At 39.5% G+C, this 16,643-nt stretch overlaps 1 protein-coding gene across 1 annotated transcript in view; it reads left to right on the top strand.

The window, feature by feature from the left end:
* PEPD (peptidase D) overlaps window positions 1-16,643 on the top strand; it is a 250,763-nt gene that overhangs the window by 86,065 nt on the left and 148,055 nt on the right. The window contains exons 8-9 of the mRNA XM_069082634.1: window positions 242-317; window positions 4,342-4,388. Of these exons, the coding sequence (XP_068938735.1) occupies window positions 242-317; window positions 4,342-4,388 (123 nt within the window). The remainder of the gene's footprint in view (window positions 1-241; window positions 318-4,341; window positions 4,389-16,643) is intronic.

Genomic DNA, 16,643 nt, shown 5'->3' with positions numbered 1-16,643 from the left:
CAGTTTATCTGAAGGGGCATTGGAATGCTATGAATTTGCTGTTGACATTTTGTCAAAATTGTTTATTTAGTTTTGTTTTTGCTTGCTTAATTTAGTGTTTTCTTTATTTGAAAAATAGTCATTAGATATGTGGCCACCCTGTTGTTTTTTCACTTCTGACAAAACTCTATTTATTCATTATCAAAAGAGCTGACTTAGACACCAATTTTCACCTGACTTGTTTCTCTCCTTTTCTTTGAAGCCGTGTGATTAAAACTGACATGGAGTTGGAGGTTTTGCGCTATACCAACAAAGTCTCCAGTGATGCCCATAGGGAGGTAAGGATATTGTTACTGCCTGGAATTGCTTGCCTGGATTCAGGGAATGTGCTGGGCTCTCTTGTTTAATGGTCAGATCTTAGAGGGAACTGGAAGCACATAAAGGCCATGTCTGACTCACTCTGGAACAAAGAACTTGCTAATATGGCATGTGTTATATAGGAGATATAATGGCGATTTCACCTTTTCAGTTGTCCCTTAAATATTATTCCCTTATTGAAAAGTAAGAGCTCTGAAGGCTGAGAGATAAATTAAACCAGCAATTCTCAAGCTTTTTGGTTTCAGGACTCCACACTATTAACAGTTTTTAAGGACTCCAAAGATCTTTTGTTTATGTGGATTATATCTGTCAGTATTCACCATATTATAAATTAAAACTGATACATTTAAAAATATTTATGAATTCATTTAAAGATAATAAAATTATAGCATGTTAAAATATGTTTTATGAAAAATAACCATTTTTCAAAATAAAAAATAAGGAGAATAGCATTGTTTTACATATTTTTGCAAACTTCTTTAATGTTTGGCTTGACAGAAGACAACTAGATTTTCATATCTACTGCATTCTGTCTGTTGTGATATATTATTTTGGTTAAAGTACAGTATATGAGGAAAATCTGGCCTCACACAGATATGAAGGTGGTGAGGGGAGGATTTTAAAAATAGTCAAATGATGCCTTAATATTATTGTAAAATAGTTTTGATCTAGTCGATACTCTGAAAGGGTCTCAGGGAACCCCAGGTGTCCATAGACCCCACTTTGTGCACCGTTTAAAAGACATAAAAGAGCCAAGACGCTTAACACTAGGTTGTGGGTGACATTGGCAGCTTTGTTTACACATCTAAAAATGAGGAAAAAAGAGCTTGTGTGCCCTGTAGGACTGGTAGTGCCGTACTACAGAATCATTTGCAAAAAAGACGTGTGCTCCAGATGAACAGAGTACTTAGAGAAGGGGGACTCTTTCTTGGTACTCTCTCTTTAATTATTAAGACGCTTTTCTTTCTCAATAATGATCCCAAAATATAGCTTGTAATCATTCATTTTTATAATTGAATTTTATTTTTGTCAAGATCTGCCATCTCTTCTTACCTCCCACCACTTCCTTTTGAGAGAACAAGAAAAACAAAATCCTTGTTACAAACATATGTAGTCAAGCAAAACAAATTCATTCCCACCTTGCTTGTATCCAAAATAAAAGGTCTTAATCTGGACTCTGAATCCATCAGCTTTCTAGCTGGAGGTGAATAGTATATTTTATCATGAGTCTTCTGGAGTTGTGATTGGACATTTTGTTGATCAGAATTCCTGAATCTTTCAAAGTGGTTTGTCTTTACAGTATTGTTTTTATTATATGGATTGTTCTGTTCATTTCACTCTGTATCAGTTCATACAAGTCTTTCCAGGTGTCTATGAAACCATCCCTTCATCATTTCTTTTTTTTTCTTTTTTTTTTTTTTTTGCCTTTTGGAGGGCAATTGGGGTTAAGTAACTTGCCCAATGTTACACAGCTAGTTTGTGTGTGTGTGTGTGTGTGTGTGTGTGTGTGTGTGTGTGTGGGTGTGGGTGTCGTGTCTGAGGCCAGAACTGAACTCGGGTCCTCCTGACTCTGGGGCTGGCACTTTACTCACTGCGTCACCTAGCCGTCCCTCCTTCATCATTTCTTATAGCACAATAGTATTTCATCTCATTCATATACCATAACATGTTCAGTCATTCCTTATTTGATGGGTAGTCACTCAGTTTCCCAGTTCTTTGCCATCACAAAAAAAGAGCTGCTACGAATATTTTGTATATTTGAATCCTTTTCCTCTTTCTTTGATCTCTTTGGAGTATAGATGTAGTACTGGTATGGTTTGATCAAAGAGTATATATAATATAATAAAATATGCACTATATATATACACATATTCATATATACATACATATTCATATAATACATGCACTTGTTAATATATACACACATACATATATATGCATGCATATATATATAGCATTTGCAGTATAGTTACAAATTGCTTTCCAGCAGGGTTGGACTACTTCATGGCTTCACCAATACAGTGCATCTGCAGACCGTTTTTTCCCATAGACCCTCCAACATTTGTCATTTTACTTTTTTTTCTAAGTTTTGTTAAACTGATGGGTAAGAGATGGAACATAAAAATTGTTTTAATATGCATTTTTCTAATTACTAGTGATGTAGAGCATTTGGAGGAGGGCATTGGGGTTAAGTAACTTGCCCAGGGGCATACAACTAGTAAATGTCTGAGGCCACATTTGAACGTAGGTCCTCCTAACTACAGGGCTGTGCTCTATCCACTGTGCTACCTAGCTGCTTGCCCCTTTAGAGTATTTTTTTAACATGGCTATTAATAGCTTAGATTTCTTCCTCTGAAAACTGTTAAAATTCTTTGACCATTTATCAATTGAGGAATGGCTTCTATTCTTGTAAATTTGAATCAGTTCCTTATATGTCTTAGAAATGAGACCTTTATGAGGGAAATTTGCTGCAATGATTTTTTTTTCCTGTTTGATTTCTTCTATTCTAATTTTAGCTTCTTTGGTTTTGTTTGTGCAAACACTTTTTAGTTTTATGTAATCAGAATTGTTCTGTGATCCTCTCTGTCCCTTGTTTGGTCATAAACTCTTGCTCAATCCATAGATCTGACAGATGATTTCTTTTTTGCTCCTCTGATATGTTTATGATGTTACCCTTTATATCATGTACCCATTTGGAATTTATCTTAGATTCTTGGTCTACACCTAGTTTCTGCCAGACTGCTTTCCAGTTGACCTAACTGTTTTTATCAAATAGTGAGTTCTTGACCCAATAGTGGGTATTTTGGGGTTTATTGAACATTAAGCTTCTTCACCTATTCTTTACTTAGTTTACTTTGTTCAGTTTGTGTCTAATCTGTTCCACTGGTTTAATCTCTATTTCTGAAATAGTATCAAATTGTTTTTGATGATTACAGATTTGTAATATAGTTTGAGATCTGGTACTTCTAAGCTCCTTTCTTCTCATTTAAAAAAAATTCACATGAGATTCCTGATCTTTTGTTCCTCCAAATGAATTTTATTACTTAATCTTACTCTATAAAGTAATTCTTTGGTAGTTAGGGTGGTATGGTACTACCTGGGTAAATAATTTGGATACTATCATTATTTTTATTATATGGGTTTGGCCTACCCATGTGCAGTGAATATTTCTTCAATTATTTATATCTTTATTTGTGTAAAGAGTGTTTTGTAATTATAGTTCTTGTGTGTATGTTTGTCATTTAGACTCCCAGGTAATTTATACTTTCTGTGGGAATTTAAAATGGAATTTTTCTTTCACTTCCTGCTAGATTTTGTTGGAAATACACACAACTGCTTATGATTTATATACATTTAATCTTTCATTTTCTTAGCAAGCAGCTTTTTGGGATCAGAGATTTAGAGCTGGAAAGGGCACCCCCTTCTCACATACATGGGAAATAAAAGATAGATTAGGAATATATTTCTTGAAAGGTTTTAGGAAAAAGAATTCTAGACCTGACAAGTAGTATAAAGCTAAATTCTTCAGTATGAAAAGCATCTTTGTGTTGGGAAGTAGATGAGGGTTTTTATCTATAGTAATCTCTTTTACTAATTAATTTTCTTTGTGTTTCACAAAAGTTAAACAGGGGAAGCCTTTTATTGATAGTCATCATAGCTTTCTTAGCATTAAGTATTCACTAAACATATCTTGATTAAATTTTTATGTTTGGAATTGACTTCAGTAAGGTACTTCTTTAGTGTAACCCACTACCTTTATATTTATGGTTTCAGAATAAGAATTCTCCATAACAATTTAGTTAAACTATATGATTTACGGAGTATTTTTTGGAGTCCCTATTTACCATAAATCTGTTCTCTATGCACATGGAATTATTTTCATGAAAGAGGATCTTCTAAAAATATTGTACTATAAATAGTTTATATTACAGTATTATTTCATATTCTTAATACAAATGTTTTTGGTTAATATCTGTCTTCCAGGTCATGAAGGCAGTAAAAGTGGGAATGAAGGAATATGAGTTGGAAAGGTAAGCCCATCTTGTTTCTCTGAGTAAAGATTGAAATGTAAAAAACTAGTAATTTATGTTCCCAGGAAGAGGGACAGATGAGGCCCAGCACTGACAGCACTGATTGAGTAGGGATTATGAATACCACTTCTAGATGGGGCTAAATGATTAGTTTTCTTTTTGCTGTAGCCAATTCATTGGTTCTTGGCAGTGTATTTGATCGTAATAATCTTTGATTACTTTTCAATACGGTTTAGTGCCCCATCATTCTGTGCTTGGACTTTCTTTCTGTAATTTGCAAGAAACTTTACAAAATGGCCCTTATTGAGGTTTGAAAGACTAGGAAAAACAGTTTGCCAGTTTTATGTGTAAACATTGCCATCATCTCTGCTGTGCTCAGAAGACTTTATGTATAAGAGTGTTAGAGGCTCATAAAATATTCTGAAGGGTTCATTAGTCAGCACCTCCAGTTAGGTGGGCAAGGAAGGTCGATCTGCAATCATGAGAGTGGCTGGACTTGGGGCCAGGAAGACCTGGATACAGAGGTCACCTCGGACTCTTAATTGTTGTGTGATGCTCAGTGAGTCACACTCTCTGTGACTATGTACCTTGTTGGTAAACTGAAGTACCTGGATTCTGTGACCTCTGAGGTCCCTTCTACCACTAGATCTGTGATCCTTTGATCTTATTATTTCAGGGTGGGGGGAGAGGGTGGTTGGTCTTACCACTATAGCCCCTTGGGCCATCATCTGCTTGACTTTACCCAATTCTCTGGCCACATTTCTAGAACAGGTAACAAAAGACTGGGCAGTCTAATAGGATCAAGTGTTGGCCTTCAGCTGAAAATGTGAATTAAACAAATGCAAATGATCTGATTACACCCCCCCCCCTCCTGTTGGTGACATCATGTAGACTTTCTGACTTGAAAGCCAACTCGTTTTGGGATGCCATACAACTTCAGACTTAGCCTAACCCTACCTCTGTCCCTAGTCTTAACCAAGCAGGGGCAGTAGAAGAAAGAGGCAGATCATATTGAATTTCTCATTTTCCTTCATCCCAGTATGGCTTCTTTTGGACCCTGGGCACATGGATATGTATTCTTGTCCTTTATGATTTACTCCAATCAGCAATGTAGTATGCAAAGGCTTGTCTCTGTGTCTGATTCATGTGTAGCTCATGGGGATACCAGGTGAGAGCAGTGCTTGGGGGTACATTCCTGACACCACTTTTTAAAAAGCAAAAGTGTCTTGGAGACAGTTTGTTACACTGTAAGCTTAAAAGAAATTGGCACCTAGGGCTGATTACTGGAAGGAAACCTGGTTTAAGAAGAAAGGCTCAGCTGGATCTGAGTTTCTGTCTCCTTATTTCTTCTGTGCACCATCTCTTTTGGTACTCATTACATTCCATTGGGAATGAGGAAAGATAAGGGTCTGTGACCTATAGTGTGTTTTATTTAACTCAAGGACAGAGAAGAAAGAATACAGTGGATGAATTGGGGATGAGAATGAAAAGTGAAGGTGAATATGAAAGAATCAGGCAGAGAAATTTTTTAAAAAGTCTTTGATAGAAGCAATATAGTTTGAAGAAATGGAGGTAAAATTAAACTTTAAAGCTGTAACTACAGTAGAAACCTTGAAGAGAGAACCAGTAGATTAGTTCATAGCACCGTATGCCATGTGGACTGCATTGTAAGGGAAGTCTGGCTGGAGAGGAGTTCAAAGGACCTTGTCAGAAATGGAATGCTTTTGGGGAGAATTAATATATTCATTAGTAAATGACCACACCATGTTACATCTCATAGATCTTACCTATTGAAGGGACTGAATCAGGGTAGGGAGTAATAATCAAACTTCTCATAGCATCTGCTGTAGCAATGTGATCTCTGTCGATAGGCAATGCGATATCTGTAGTCTGCTGTTCCAGTTAATCTCCGAGCTTCCCCAAGCTTTTGTGATGTGAAATATCAAAAATGCATTTTGACAGTAACCTGCTGTTACCAGGCCCTGCTGAGGTGGGAAGGATAAGGAGGAATGACTGAAGAAGACCTTGGAAAAATATGCCCTCAGAATGGAGCCTTTCAGAGCCCTGTCTCAGATGGATCCCAGTTAGCCAGCACCCTTCTTTTGGGAGATGGGGTGAATGGAATTGTTGGTGGACTGGAGGAAGAACCATTGATGTCTCATCTCAGAATTGAACCTCTCAGGTCCCTGTAAGAGATGGATAGAGAGCCTCCATAGATTAATGAAGAGCACAAAATAGAAATGAATTGAAAGCATTTTTCACAAGTTATATGTCCTACCCTAAAGGAACCTGGCCCAATTAGGTTGGTCCAGAGTGATTCCAAAACTGTGGTTTGCAGTAAAATTTATCAAAGTAGCTGAAAATATGGAGCAGGAATAAATTGACTGCCCCACAGCCACAGATCCCTGGAGTGGCAGTGTGATCTCCATCTTGGGCTTGCTTCATGTGTCCTTTCTGGCTGTGAGGGAAGTAAAAGCTCTTAGATCTGAATTCCAAGGAGGGAGCCCCAAGTGCTACTTCAGGAATGCCTGTGCTTCCTGCCCATAGTGTTTCACAAAACAGCATCCAGAGGTCAATCCCTACAGACCTGGTAATGCATTTCTAGGGCAGGACTTCTGTCTGTCTACTAGCCATAGCTTTTTGAAAGTTGACTTTCTCCTCACTTCAGAAGAGTTGGTGATGTCCAGAAAAATACCCTCTGTTGTTCTGTGCCTTTCCCCTTCCCAGTGGGGGTACAGAGAAGTTTGGTGGGGTTTTTTGGGAGGATGAGGGGAAGCAATCAGGGTTAAGTGACCCAGGGTCACTCAGTTGTCTGAGGCTGGATTTGAACTCAAATCCTTCTGACTCCAGGACTGGTCCTTTATCCATTGTGCTACCTAGCTGCCCCACAGAGAGAAGTTTTTTTCTAGGAATCTGAGGGAATGTAGTCCAGGAGGATAACTCACATATAGTCCTTTAATGTGATTGTGTACCTTCCCCCACAACAACCTGTGGTGCAAGTTTCAGCTTCATTTTACAGTTGGAAGGACTGAGGCTCAGAAAGTTGGAGTAATTTGCTTATAGTTATATGGAGTAACAGAGATTTAGAAAGTTGGAGTAATTTGCCCATAGTCAACTGAGATCACTGCCAGTGCATTGATGTCAGTTGATTAATCTTGCACACTGAGTAGTGGTAATTTTTTGTGCTGAAGCCTGGGAGAACTTAAGCAAGAAGATAGTCCCAGAATGCATTTTTTTAAAAGAACAACAAACTTTTAAGCAAGAAGCTCAAAAAGACTAAGAAATTGTGTTTTTGTAGAGAGAATTGGAAGACTAGACTATGGCCAGTGGCCATAGCCAGATCAGCTAGGTTTAAATTTAAAAAGAAACATCAGAAGGGAAAAATAGGAATAACCCCTCAGATGTGTATAGGACTTTGTGCTTTTCAGCATACTTGTAAATTTTTTTCTTTTTTGAGCTTCACAGCAGCCCTGTGAGGGACAGAGGAAGGAAGGGGGCAGGACAAGAGAAGGAAGGGCAGCCAGTTAGAAGTAGACAGGTGAAAAATAGAATACAGCTTTGACTGTTGCACCAGAAAATTTTAAATGTGGTGGATTCCCAGGGATTCTATGAGGGATCTGGGTCTCAGAGCCAAGGCTCTGCCCCGAAGTAGAAAGCCTCACTGTCCGTTTCCTGTTCTCTTAGAGGGGAAGGACCTCTGGGATTTCCAGTGATGGTAAAAAGGGAGTAAAGTTTTACAGAGATTCACAAATGCACCTGGATCCCTTGACAAGGGTCTTGGGGCTGTTAGGTTAGAAGAGAAACATGGGTAACTGGGAGACATTGAGTTTACTCTCTGAAAACTTTTTTTTTTTGATATGGGGACTATATGTAGGTCATCTCACAGAGGGCTTGAAGAATCTCCTGCACAGATTGAAACAAACTACTTGCTCTTTTTTAATTTTGTTTTGTTTCTTCTTCCTTGTTACTTATCCAATTGATTGTAATTCTTTACAACTTGACTAATGTTTAATGTGAAGATATATGTAGAACCTATCTCGGATTGCATGCTGCCATGGAGGGGGAGAGGGTAGGGGAGAAAATTTGGAACTCAAAAACTTGTGGAATTGAATATTGTAAAATAATAATAAATTAAAAAAAAAATCTCCTGCAAAGCTTTTTAGAGAAGGAGGGATAGAAATATTCTGTGTGTCCTTGGGATGGGTTTCCTACCAGGAGTCTGGACTATGTGACTTTATATCCTTTTTTACAGAAGGAAGGCTTTTTTTTCCAGTTTGATGTAAAATTTCTGACCAATTCACATAAGAAAACTCATTGCCCTTTTGTTAGTTCAGTTTATTACATGTGCAACCAAATTTCCAAGAGCCATAGGTTTTTTGTTTTTTGTTTTTTTTTTGCTTTTTGGAGGGGGGAAGGTAGGGCAATTGGGGTTAAGTGACTTGCCCAAGGTCACATGGCTCATTTTGCTTTAAGTGTCTGAGGCCGGATTTGAACTCATGTCCTCTTGACTCCAGGGCCGGTGCTCTATTCACTGCACCACCTAACCTCCCTGAGCCATAGTTTCTTCATCTGTAAATGAAGCATCATCACCATCATCATTAATGTCATCATGATGATAATAATAACTAACATTTACATAGCACTTAATATGTGCCAGGCACTATGCTAAGCCATTTACAAATTTTTATCTCATTTGATGCTCACAAAAACCTATTATCATCCTCATTTAACAGCTGAGGAAACTGAGGCAAACAGAGGTTAAGTGACTTGCTCAAGGTCACACAGCTAAAGTTTCTGAGGCCAGGATTGAATGTAGTAAGATGAGTCTTCCTGACTCCAGGCCTGGTGCTCTTTCTGCTGCGCCACCTCCGTGCCCATGAGAACCTGCCTCTCAGGCCCCTTCTAGCTCTAGCTTTTATAATTCCTGTGATCTGTGGGTGCCATACTGGAGTGATTCCCAGTCCTTTCACATGTCAGGGACTTCGAAAGCATTGAAACCTCTCTGTGACTTCCCCTGAGACTTAGCCTTGTCCTTGAGGGCTGTTTGGGGTTTCGCTTCAGCAGTCTGGAACTCTCTTTGGGGAAACAATCTTTTGGGTTATTTTGCAGGCATCTCAGCCATTTTAAATGACCTTCCATTTGTCTGAAACTGTCATAGAAATGCCAGAGGATTCCACCTTCTCTTCCCCACCACTTGCTCCGCTCTGTGGCCTGTCTGTGTGTTCAGTAAAGGGACTAATTCAGAAAAGTGAAATATGGAGCTGCTGCCAATGAGTCTTCATTCTGATCTCTTAGGAACATGATGTAGGGGTCATGCTCTGTCAGAATCTCTTCCGCTTCCCCTCCCCCAGCTTTGCAGCCATTGGTGGGTGAAACAGCTAAGTAAGAACAGTGATGCATTCAGCAGCGGTGGACTAGTGAGGGAAATTGACCATTTTTTTAACTTGGTGCTGGTGGGAGGGGTATCCTTGGAAATTTACTTGTGTCATAGTGGGGAGTCCCCTGGCTAATTTTCAGAAAGACATCTTGGCGGCAGAATGGATAGGACATTGGACCTGAAGTCAGGAAGACCTGAATTTGAATACTGCTATGTGGCTCTATCCCTTACCTTCTTTCAACCTCAATTTCTTCCCACATAAACTAGAGATAATAATAGCACTTACCTGACAAGGTTTTTGTGAGGATTGATTGAAAATATACACAAAATATTTGGAAAACCTTAAAGCTATTAATATAATAGCTATATAATGTTAGCTATTTATTATTATTTCACCCTTGACATTGTCTCCAGGACACCAAAATTTGTCATTGCATCTGAAGATTAAAGTCCTACTGTAAATAATAACCTTGAAAAATGCCTCCAAACTGTCATACCATTTGCTATCTTGATCTTCAAAATGTAAAGCACCGAACATTGCATTGTTTGGAAAATAAACTTGTTATTTTTGGTATTATTTTGTCAGATGGAGACTTTCTACCATCATGTACAGTTTTGCCCTCTTCAAAATGTGGGCCTTGTCTGAAAAAAGTCAGATCACAGAGCTGTCACACTAGCATTTTAATTTTCACCTAAGCAAAATAGACTGCCACATAATTTGGCTGGCTTGTGTTCACACAATTATGAAAATAGACAAAAGTACAAATCCAGTGTGCCACAGTCAATTAGGCAAGCTTCAGGTGAGTGTGACCTGAATTGAAGTGATGCTTTCTGGGGTCGCCAAACTGGGACATTGGGTGCCCAGTGGAGACAGCAGCATTGCTTTGTGGTTTCCCAGGAGTTGGGCATTAAGAGGGGATTATTCATGGAGAAACAAAAGGATTAGAAAGTGAGCTGCTGCCTTTGACAATCAGGCTGAAGGATTTTCATTAATTGGAAATAGGGTCAGTTAACAGTAAATATATTAATGAAGTTTATTTAGAATCTTCTTTCTCTATGCCTCCAGAACTGTATGTTCAGTTTGAAAGAAAATGAAAAATAATTTTCTACAATTAAAGTGTAGTGAATTATGTTAAACCAATAAGACATTAGTGTTTGGGTAAATCAGAAGATGATAACATTTAACTACAGGTCCAATCAGCTGGTCCATTTTTACTACTTCTTATTATTTAATTTTAATAACTTAACTGGCTTACAGCTGTCTGGCATAAAGCTGACAGCTGAGCCAATTACCTGCAAACACTAATTCGAAGCATGCTCAATTGGCCATATAAGCATGTCTCCAGCTCACATTTGCCGCAAGGTTATTAATAACTTAGTATTTTTGATAATCTTGTGCTTTAATTGAAATAGCTCTCTCATTCTCACTAAGCCTGTCAGTTTGGGCATTTGCACACTCTTGAAATTATTGTGGCCTAAGGGTGGTGAGTGATCTATGTTTAAAAGGCTGTGGCTGATATGTATAAAATACTTCAGCTCCTGAGTCATTCATTATTCCTGATTAGAGATTGGTTAGAGTACACCTTTGGTTTCCTTTTGTTACTACTCAGGACCTAGACCCTCCGTGTGTCCTTTATACTGTAGGCAGGAGCAAGCCCCTAGTAATCATTGCCCACTTTCCCTCCTGCCTTTGTTAATAAAGCACTTGCCAAGTTGTGCTTGCCTCTTGCTTTTGCTAATGGTCTCGTTGCTTTGCCTTGAATAGCATCAGAATGTTATTTGAAGGATCAGTGTTGTAGCAGGTGTCTTATACCTAATTTATGCTGTTGCATTCAATTATCATATGAGGTAGAGGTGAGAAGCAGTGTTTTCCTACATTGGGGGTGATCTTAATGAAGTCACATGGTTCTTACAGATAAGTCATGAGGTATATCCCACAAGGGAGAGCAGATTGCAAAGTCCTTCTCTCTCTCTCGTATGCATTACACATGGCAAAGATGTGTAGGAGACCTTAGAAAGTACAGTTTGGGTGAATAGAAAGGATAATTAGAAGGAAAGGTAATTTATAGGAAATCCTATGACCCTATTAACTCATGGTAATTAAAGCTGGAAGAATAGTGTAGCAAGGTTGCTACCCAGACGTGTTTTTCTGTCCTGACTTCTCCAAGATAACGAAAGGCTTTGACACTCTCTCCCCTTGCTCCCCACCTTTTTAGTGCTTTTGAGAGTCTGAATTTTGACCTCATCCTTTATTCTATGAAATGTTGTCCCCTGGTTCCAGAGTCAGGACTTAGACAGTGAAGCAAGAGCTTTTTCATATTTGTCACCATACAATGTAAGTCTCTTTGGAAGTCTCTGATCCCTTTGGGGATCCATTTATCTGTCTCTTTCTCTTGTGTTCCAGTGGGAAAACTGAGGATGCTCCCCCAGATGCCTATGCCTTTAACTTCTTCTCCATTGCAGAGGATAAATAGTCAGAGAGTTGGGTATGGCAAAGGTTGTAGTTGTAGCACTTAGAATCAGAGGGTTTTTAAGGTTCCTGAGAAGGAATCATAAATATCTTCTCATCTAGATTCTTCATTTTAGAGATGATGAAAATAAGGCCCAGACGCGCGCGTGCATGTCTGTGTGTGTGTGTGTAGTAAGTAGCAGAGGCAGAATTTGAACCCAGGTTTTCTGAACCCAGATCTAGAGCCGTTTTCACCACTGCATGTGCTGTTCTCTTTCCCAAATGCTAATTCTCAGAGGTGGGTTGAATTGGGCAGGTAAAAATCTACCACTTGCTCCTGATAGGGCTTGGGTATCGCCAAGAATTATTTAATACTTGAGATATTCTGTTTTCCTAGGCAAAAGTTCCTGGAAACTCTTTGACATCAAATTGTCTTTACTTCAGTTCGGTGGGCACCCTGGGGTATGCTTGGCCAGAGGTAAAAAGAGGAGTTATGGCCCTTGCCCTGATGATTCTAAAAGATACACAATGTGGGATCAGCTCAAAGATATAAAAGCAAAGTATTAGTGAAGGCAATTTATAGGTGGACACCTATGACTGACCCCCTTCAAGAGAAAGAGAATAATTTTTCCCCTCTTTGTTATCAATTGATATGATGCTCATGTCTCTGTTTATCAATTCTCTTTGTTAATCAATTCAGTTAAAGCTTACCTGTCTGTCTCAAGCAGATATAATCCATTTTCAATTTTTTGCTCTGATAGAAGAAAGACCCATGACATGAATAATCCCAAACTATTGAAAACAGCATTCACTTATTTGGAATAGTAGCATTTTTTTTAAAGCAGGCTCATCTTGTCCCCTGTTTGTCCTTAGCCAATTTTAGAACTGTTTTGCCATCCTTGAGCAGATACCAGGGTGGGAGGTGACCCAGATTGAGGGGGCAGAGGAGAGGAGAGAACAAACTTGGAGTTTTAAAAACCACGACTTTGGCGTGTAAGTAATTGGCGGCTGTGATCTCCTTTACTTTTGCATATCCAGCAATGACAGGGCCTGGAAGACAGAAAGCCATGTTGTTACTGCCTTGCTCTTAAATCCTTTTCTGGGGATGTCTGGCTCTAGTCATGAAGTACCTGTTACTGAATTAGTTCGTTTTCCCAGGATCCAGGAAGGTGTGTCCTTGAGTACCTGCTCCTTCCTTTTATTTTCAGCATGGGCCCTAGCACTCCTCTCCCCCTTCCCAAAGCCTGGGAGAGGAGCCTTGGAGAGACACGAGCATCATAAAATTAGGTGTAAAGGGTAGAGAGAGATGTAGAAGCCTGTCTGCAGTGGAACATCCAAGTGAAACACACGAGTGAAGGAGACAGCTCTGTTGGAGTTGGAGTAGGTACCAACTGGAGCAGTCAGCTGAAAGAAAGCTACATCTATGAGATTGCTGATTGGCTGAGGAGAGACTGGGAGGTCAGGGGCTCAATAGACCAAAAAAAAAAAAAAAAAGTCAGTAGCCGTTGCCCTTCATTGCCACCTAGAGTTTGAAAGAGATGAAGCCTCTCAGAAGTGCTTATAATTCGGTGCTGCCCCCTTTGGTTTGAGAGAGAAAACAGAGAGGAGGCAGGGTTTTGCAGCTTCTTTGCTGTATCAGAAGAGATGCTGGGAGCTAATTGGATGATAGAATATCTTGGTGGGTAAATAGTTGGCTGAATTTGCCCAGAGAGAGCCAGTCTAATGAATGTTGGAGTTCTTAAAGGGAAGGAAATTGATAACTAAATTAGCTTAAAGGGAATTTATAACCAAATTAAGAGATGACACTTTTCAGGACCTTTTCAAGGGAGATTGCAGGTTGAAAGTTGTAGAGTAGAAGAAAAGAGGATTTTCCAAGTTAGAAAACAGTGAGGATTAGATGGGGAATAGTTAGGAGAAAAGCAGCCTGTGTCACATAGATAGTCCTGAATGGGCCAGTAACATTAAAGCCTACAATCTAGAGTTGTGAGTTACCCTAAGCTCAGGGTTTGGTTTTGTTTTTTTCTCACTCATGTGTTTTTCTGAGAGGTTCATTAGTGGGAGTATGTGACCTGGGTTTATGTGTGGCTTCTAATGTGTTTCTGTATTTACTTTAATAAATGTATACCTGTGATGTTATTATTTCTTTTGTCTTGTTGCTAAGTAAATTGCTATATTTCAGATATAAATGTCATCATTTTGAGTGTCTGGTTTTGTGTAAATGGAAACATATTGGCAGGAGCTCAAGTGCTAAAGTGGTAAGTCCCTATAGATTAGATGTGGCTACCACTACATTTCTATATAGGGAGCCTGGGTCTAGGCCTTTCCCTCTGCTGGAATCTCTAGCTTCTGTGCTGTCTTCTGGTGTCCCATTCAGTCCATCCTTTTCTGTTTCCCTTTCCTTGCACAAACTCTCCCTAGGAATTAACCCTGTCTCCTGGGGGAGCCTGGTTGCTGTGCTAAGCCCGTAATTTGTGATGGCTCCAATAGGGGATGCTGGTTGCAAGTCTCTTGTAGGGGAGTTTCCTGGTCCTAAAGCTTCCCAGGCACCTTGCCGGGCCTATTTTCTGCTGTGGTTCTAGCACAGGCTTTCTGGGCTTGGCTCCAAGATCTAACTTTAGGTCTCTTGATGAACCTTGGCACATGAGCTGCCTAAGTGTTGCACTAGGTCTGTTTCTTGCTGTGTCTTCACAGTGAACAGTGGCGCTACTGGCTTCAGGGCTCTTTTAAGGCTCTTTTAAGGAAGTCCGTTCAGTATTGTCTTATCTCCCTGCAAAGTGATCTATGGGAGCTGGCTGACCCCTCCTGTTCAAACTGACCAAAGCTGAGATTTTACAGACTTTAGGCCCTAGCTCCAGACCCTGGTTTTCTTCCTCCTTGCCTTGTCTCTGCCCAGAATACCCCCTAGGCCTTGGGCAGTCTTCTTGTATAGTCCTGGACTGGATTTAGCATCTTATTCCTATTTCCCTTTGGTTTTCTTTATTATTCATCCTTCTAGTGCACTTTTAGAACTTTGCTGAAGTGTTTGTTGGTGAACTGGGGTCCTAGGACCTTAACCAGAGGTCCTGATGAGTTTTGTTTTTAACAAATAACAAAACTCCTGCAGTTAAGATAAAGCTTATCTAATCAAGCAGCATCAGATAGGTTTATAGCTTTTCACCATCTGTCAGCAAGTGTTTATTAAGCACCTACTGTGTGCCAGGCATAGCGCTAAGCACAAGCCTGCAGGCTCTGATAGCAGGGGTTCCCCCGCTCTGCTATTAAGCCTCCCAGTCTTACGAAGTCATCTTAGTAGGCAGTGGTGGCCACTTGTGCAGGTTCCATTGGCAACATGATTCTGAAATAATAGTGATCCAGGACCAGAGAGAGGGCAGCTGAAGGTAGCTGTATGTATGGATAAAGCTTGTCTCTCAGAAACTGGAGCTGTTCATTTTGCTTGGGCGGAATTAGAATAATAGATAAACCAAGTGTGACTGTGAAAACATAATATTAGCAACAAAATTTAAAAGATATTCAGGAGGAAGGGAACAAAAGAGGCCATGGAAATAAAACATTTATTTTTATTTTTAATTTTATCTTTTGGAGGGGGGAAGGTAGGGCCATTGGAGTTAAGTGACTTGCTCAAAGTCACACGGCTAGTTTTTTTGTGTTAAGGCTCTGAGGTCAGATTTGAACTCAGGTCCTCCTGACTCCAGGGCTGGTGCTCTATTCACTGTGCCACCTAGCCACCCCAAAATATTTTTTTAAAACAGCATTTTTTTCCCCAGAACCAGAACATTTCTGTTAAAGTTCATGTCTACTTTTAAAGATAAATTTTTGAATAACTTAGAGTTTGTAGTTTAATGAATAGAGTCACAGCATAGAAGAGTAGATAGAGGGCTAAACTTGAAGTCAGAAAAGTCATGGGTTCATGTTCCGCCTCTTAGAGGTGTGTGATGCAGGCAGGTTACTTAACCTCTCCAAGCCTCCAGCAGCTCTCTGTGATGATTATTTATGGATCAGTTGCCATCTGCATTAGTAGAAGGACTTTTCTCATACCCCACGTTCCTGGAGCCAGTTAAATCACAATGGATCTAGACTTCTCCTTCCTACCCTTCCCCCCCAAAAAAGTTTTGTGCATTATTATTTGAAGCTTAGATTTTTCTTAATGAGTGTTCATATTTATATATACTATATGTGGAACAAAAATCTTTTAAAATATAATAATTATACTCAAAAAAATGATGTTCCATTAGCTTGTGAAGGCCGAATGTTTAAGGGATAAGGAGGGACAATGTCCTTTTCTCTTTTGTCCCAAAGATCTAAAGTCTAAATTTTATTTGTCACAATCTCCTTTCAGATAAGGACCTTCTTGGACATACAGGGGCAGGTAATGAAGACTCCCTCCCCCTTCTCTCCTCCCCCAATCCCCAAGTCCTCCATTAATTCTGGT

The sequence above is a fragment of the Petaurus breviceps genome, unplaced genomic scaffold, assembly GCF_028583685.1.
Source record: "Petaurus breviceps papuanus isolate PSGF00001 unplaced genomic scaffold, PetGlider_PUasm1.0 171, whole genome shotgun sequence".
Classification (NCBI taxonomy): domain Eukaryota; kingdom Metazoa; phylum Chordata; class Mammalia; order Diprotodontia; family Petauridae; genus Petaurus; species Petaurus breviceps.
Note: the sequence above shows the minus strand (reverse complement) of the source record. Positions and strands in the feature narration are given on the sequence as shown.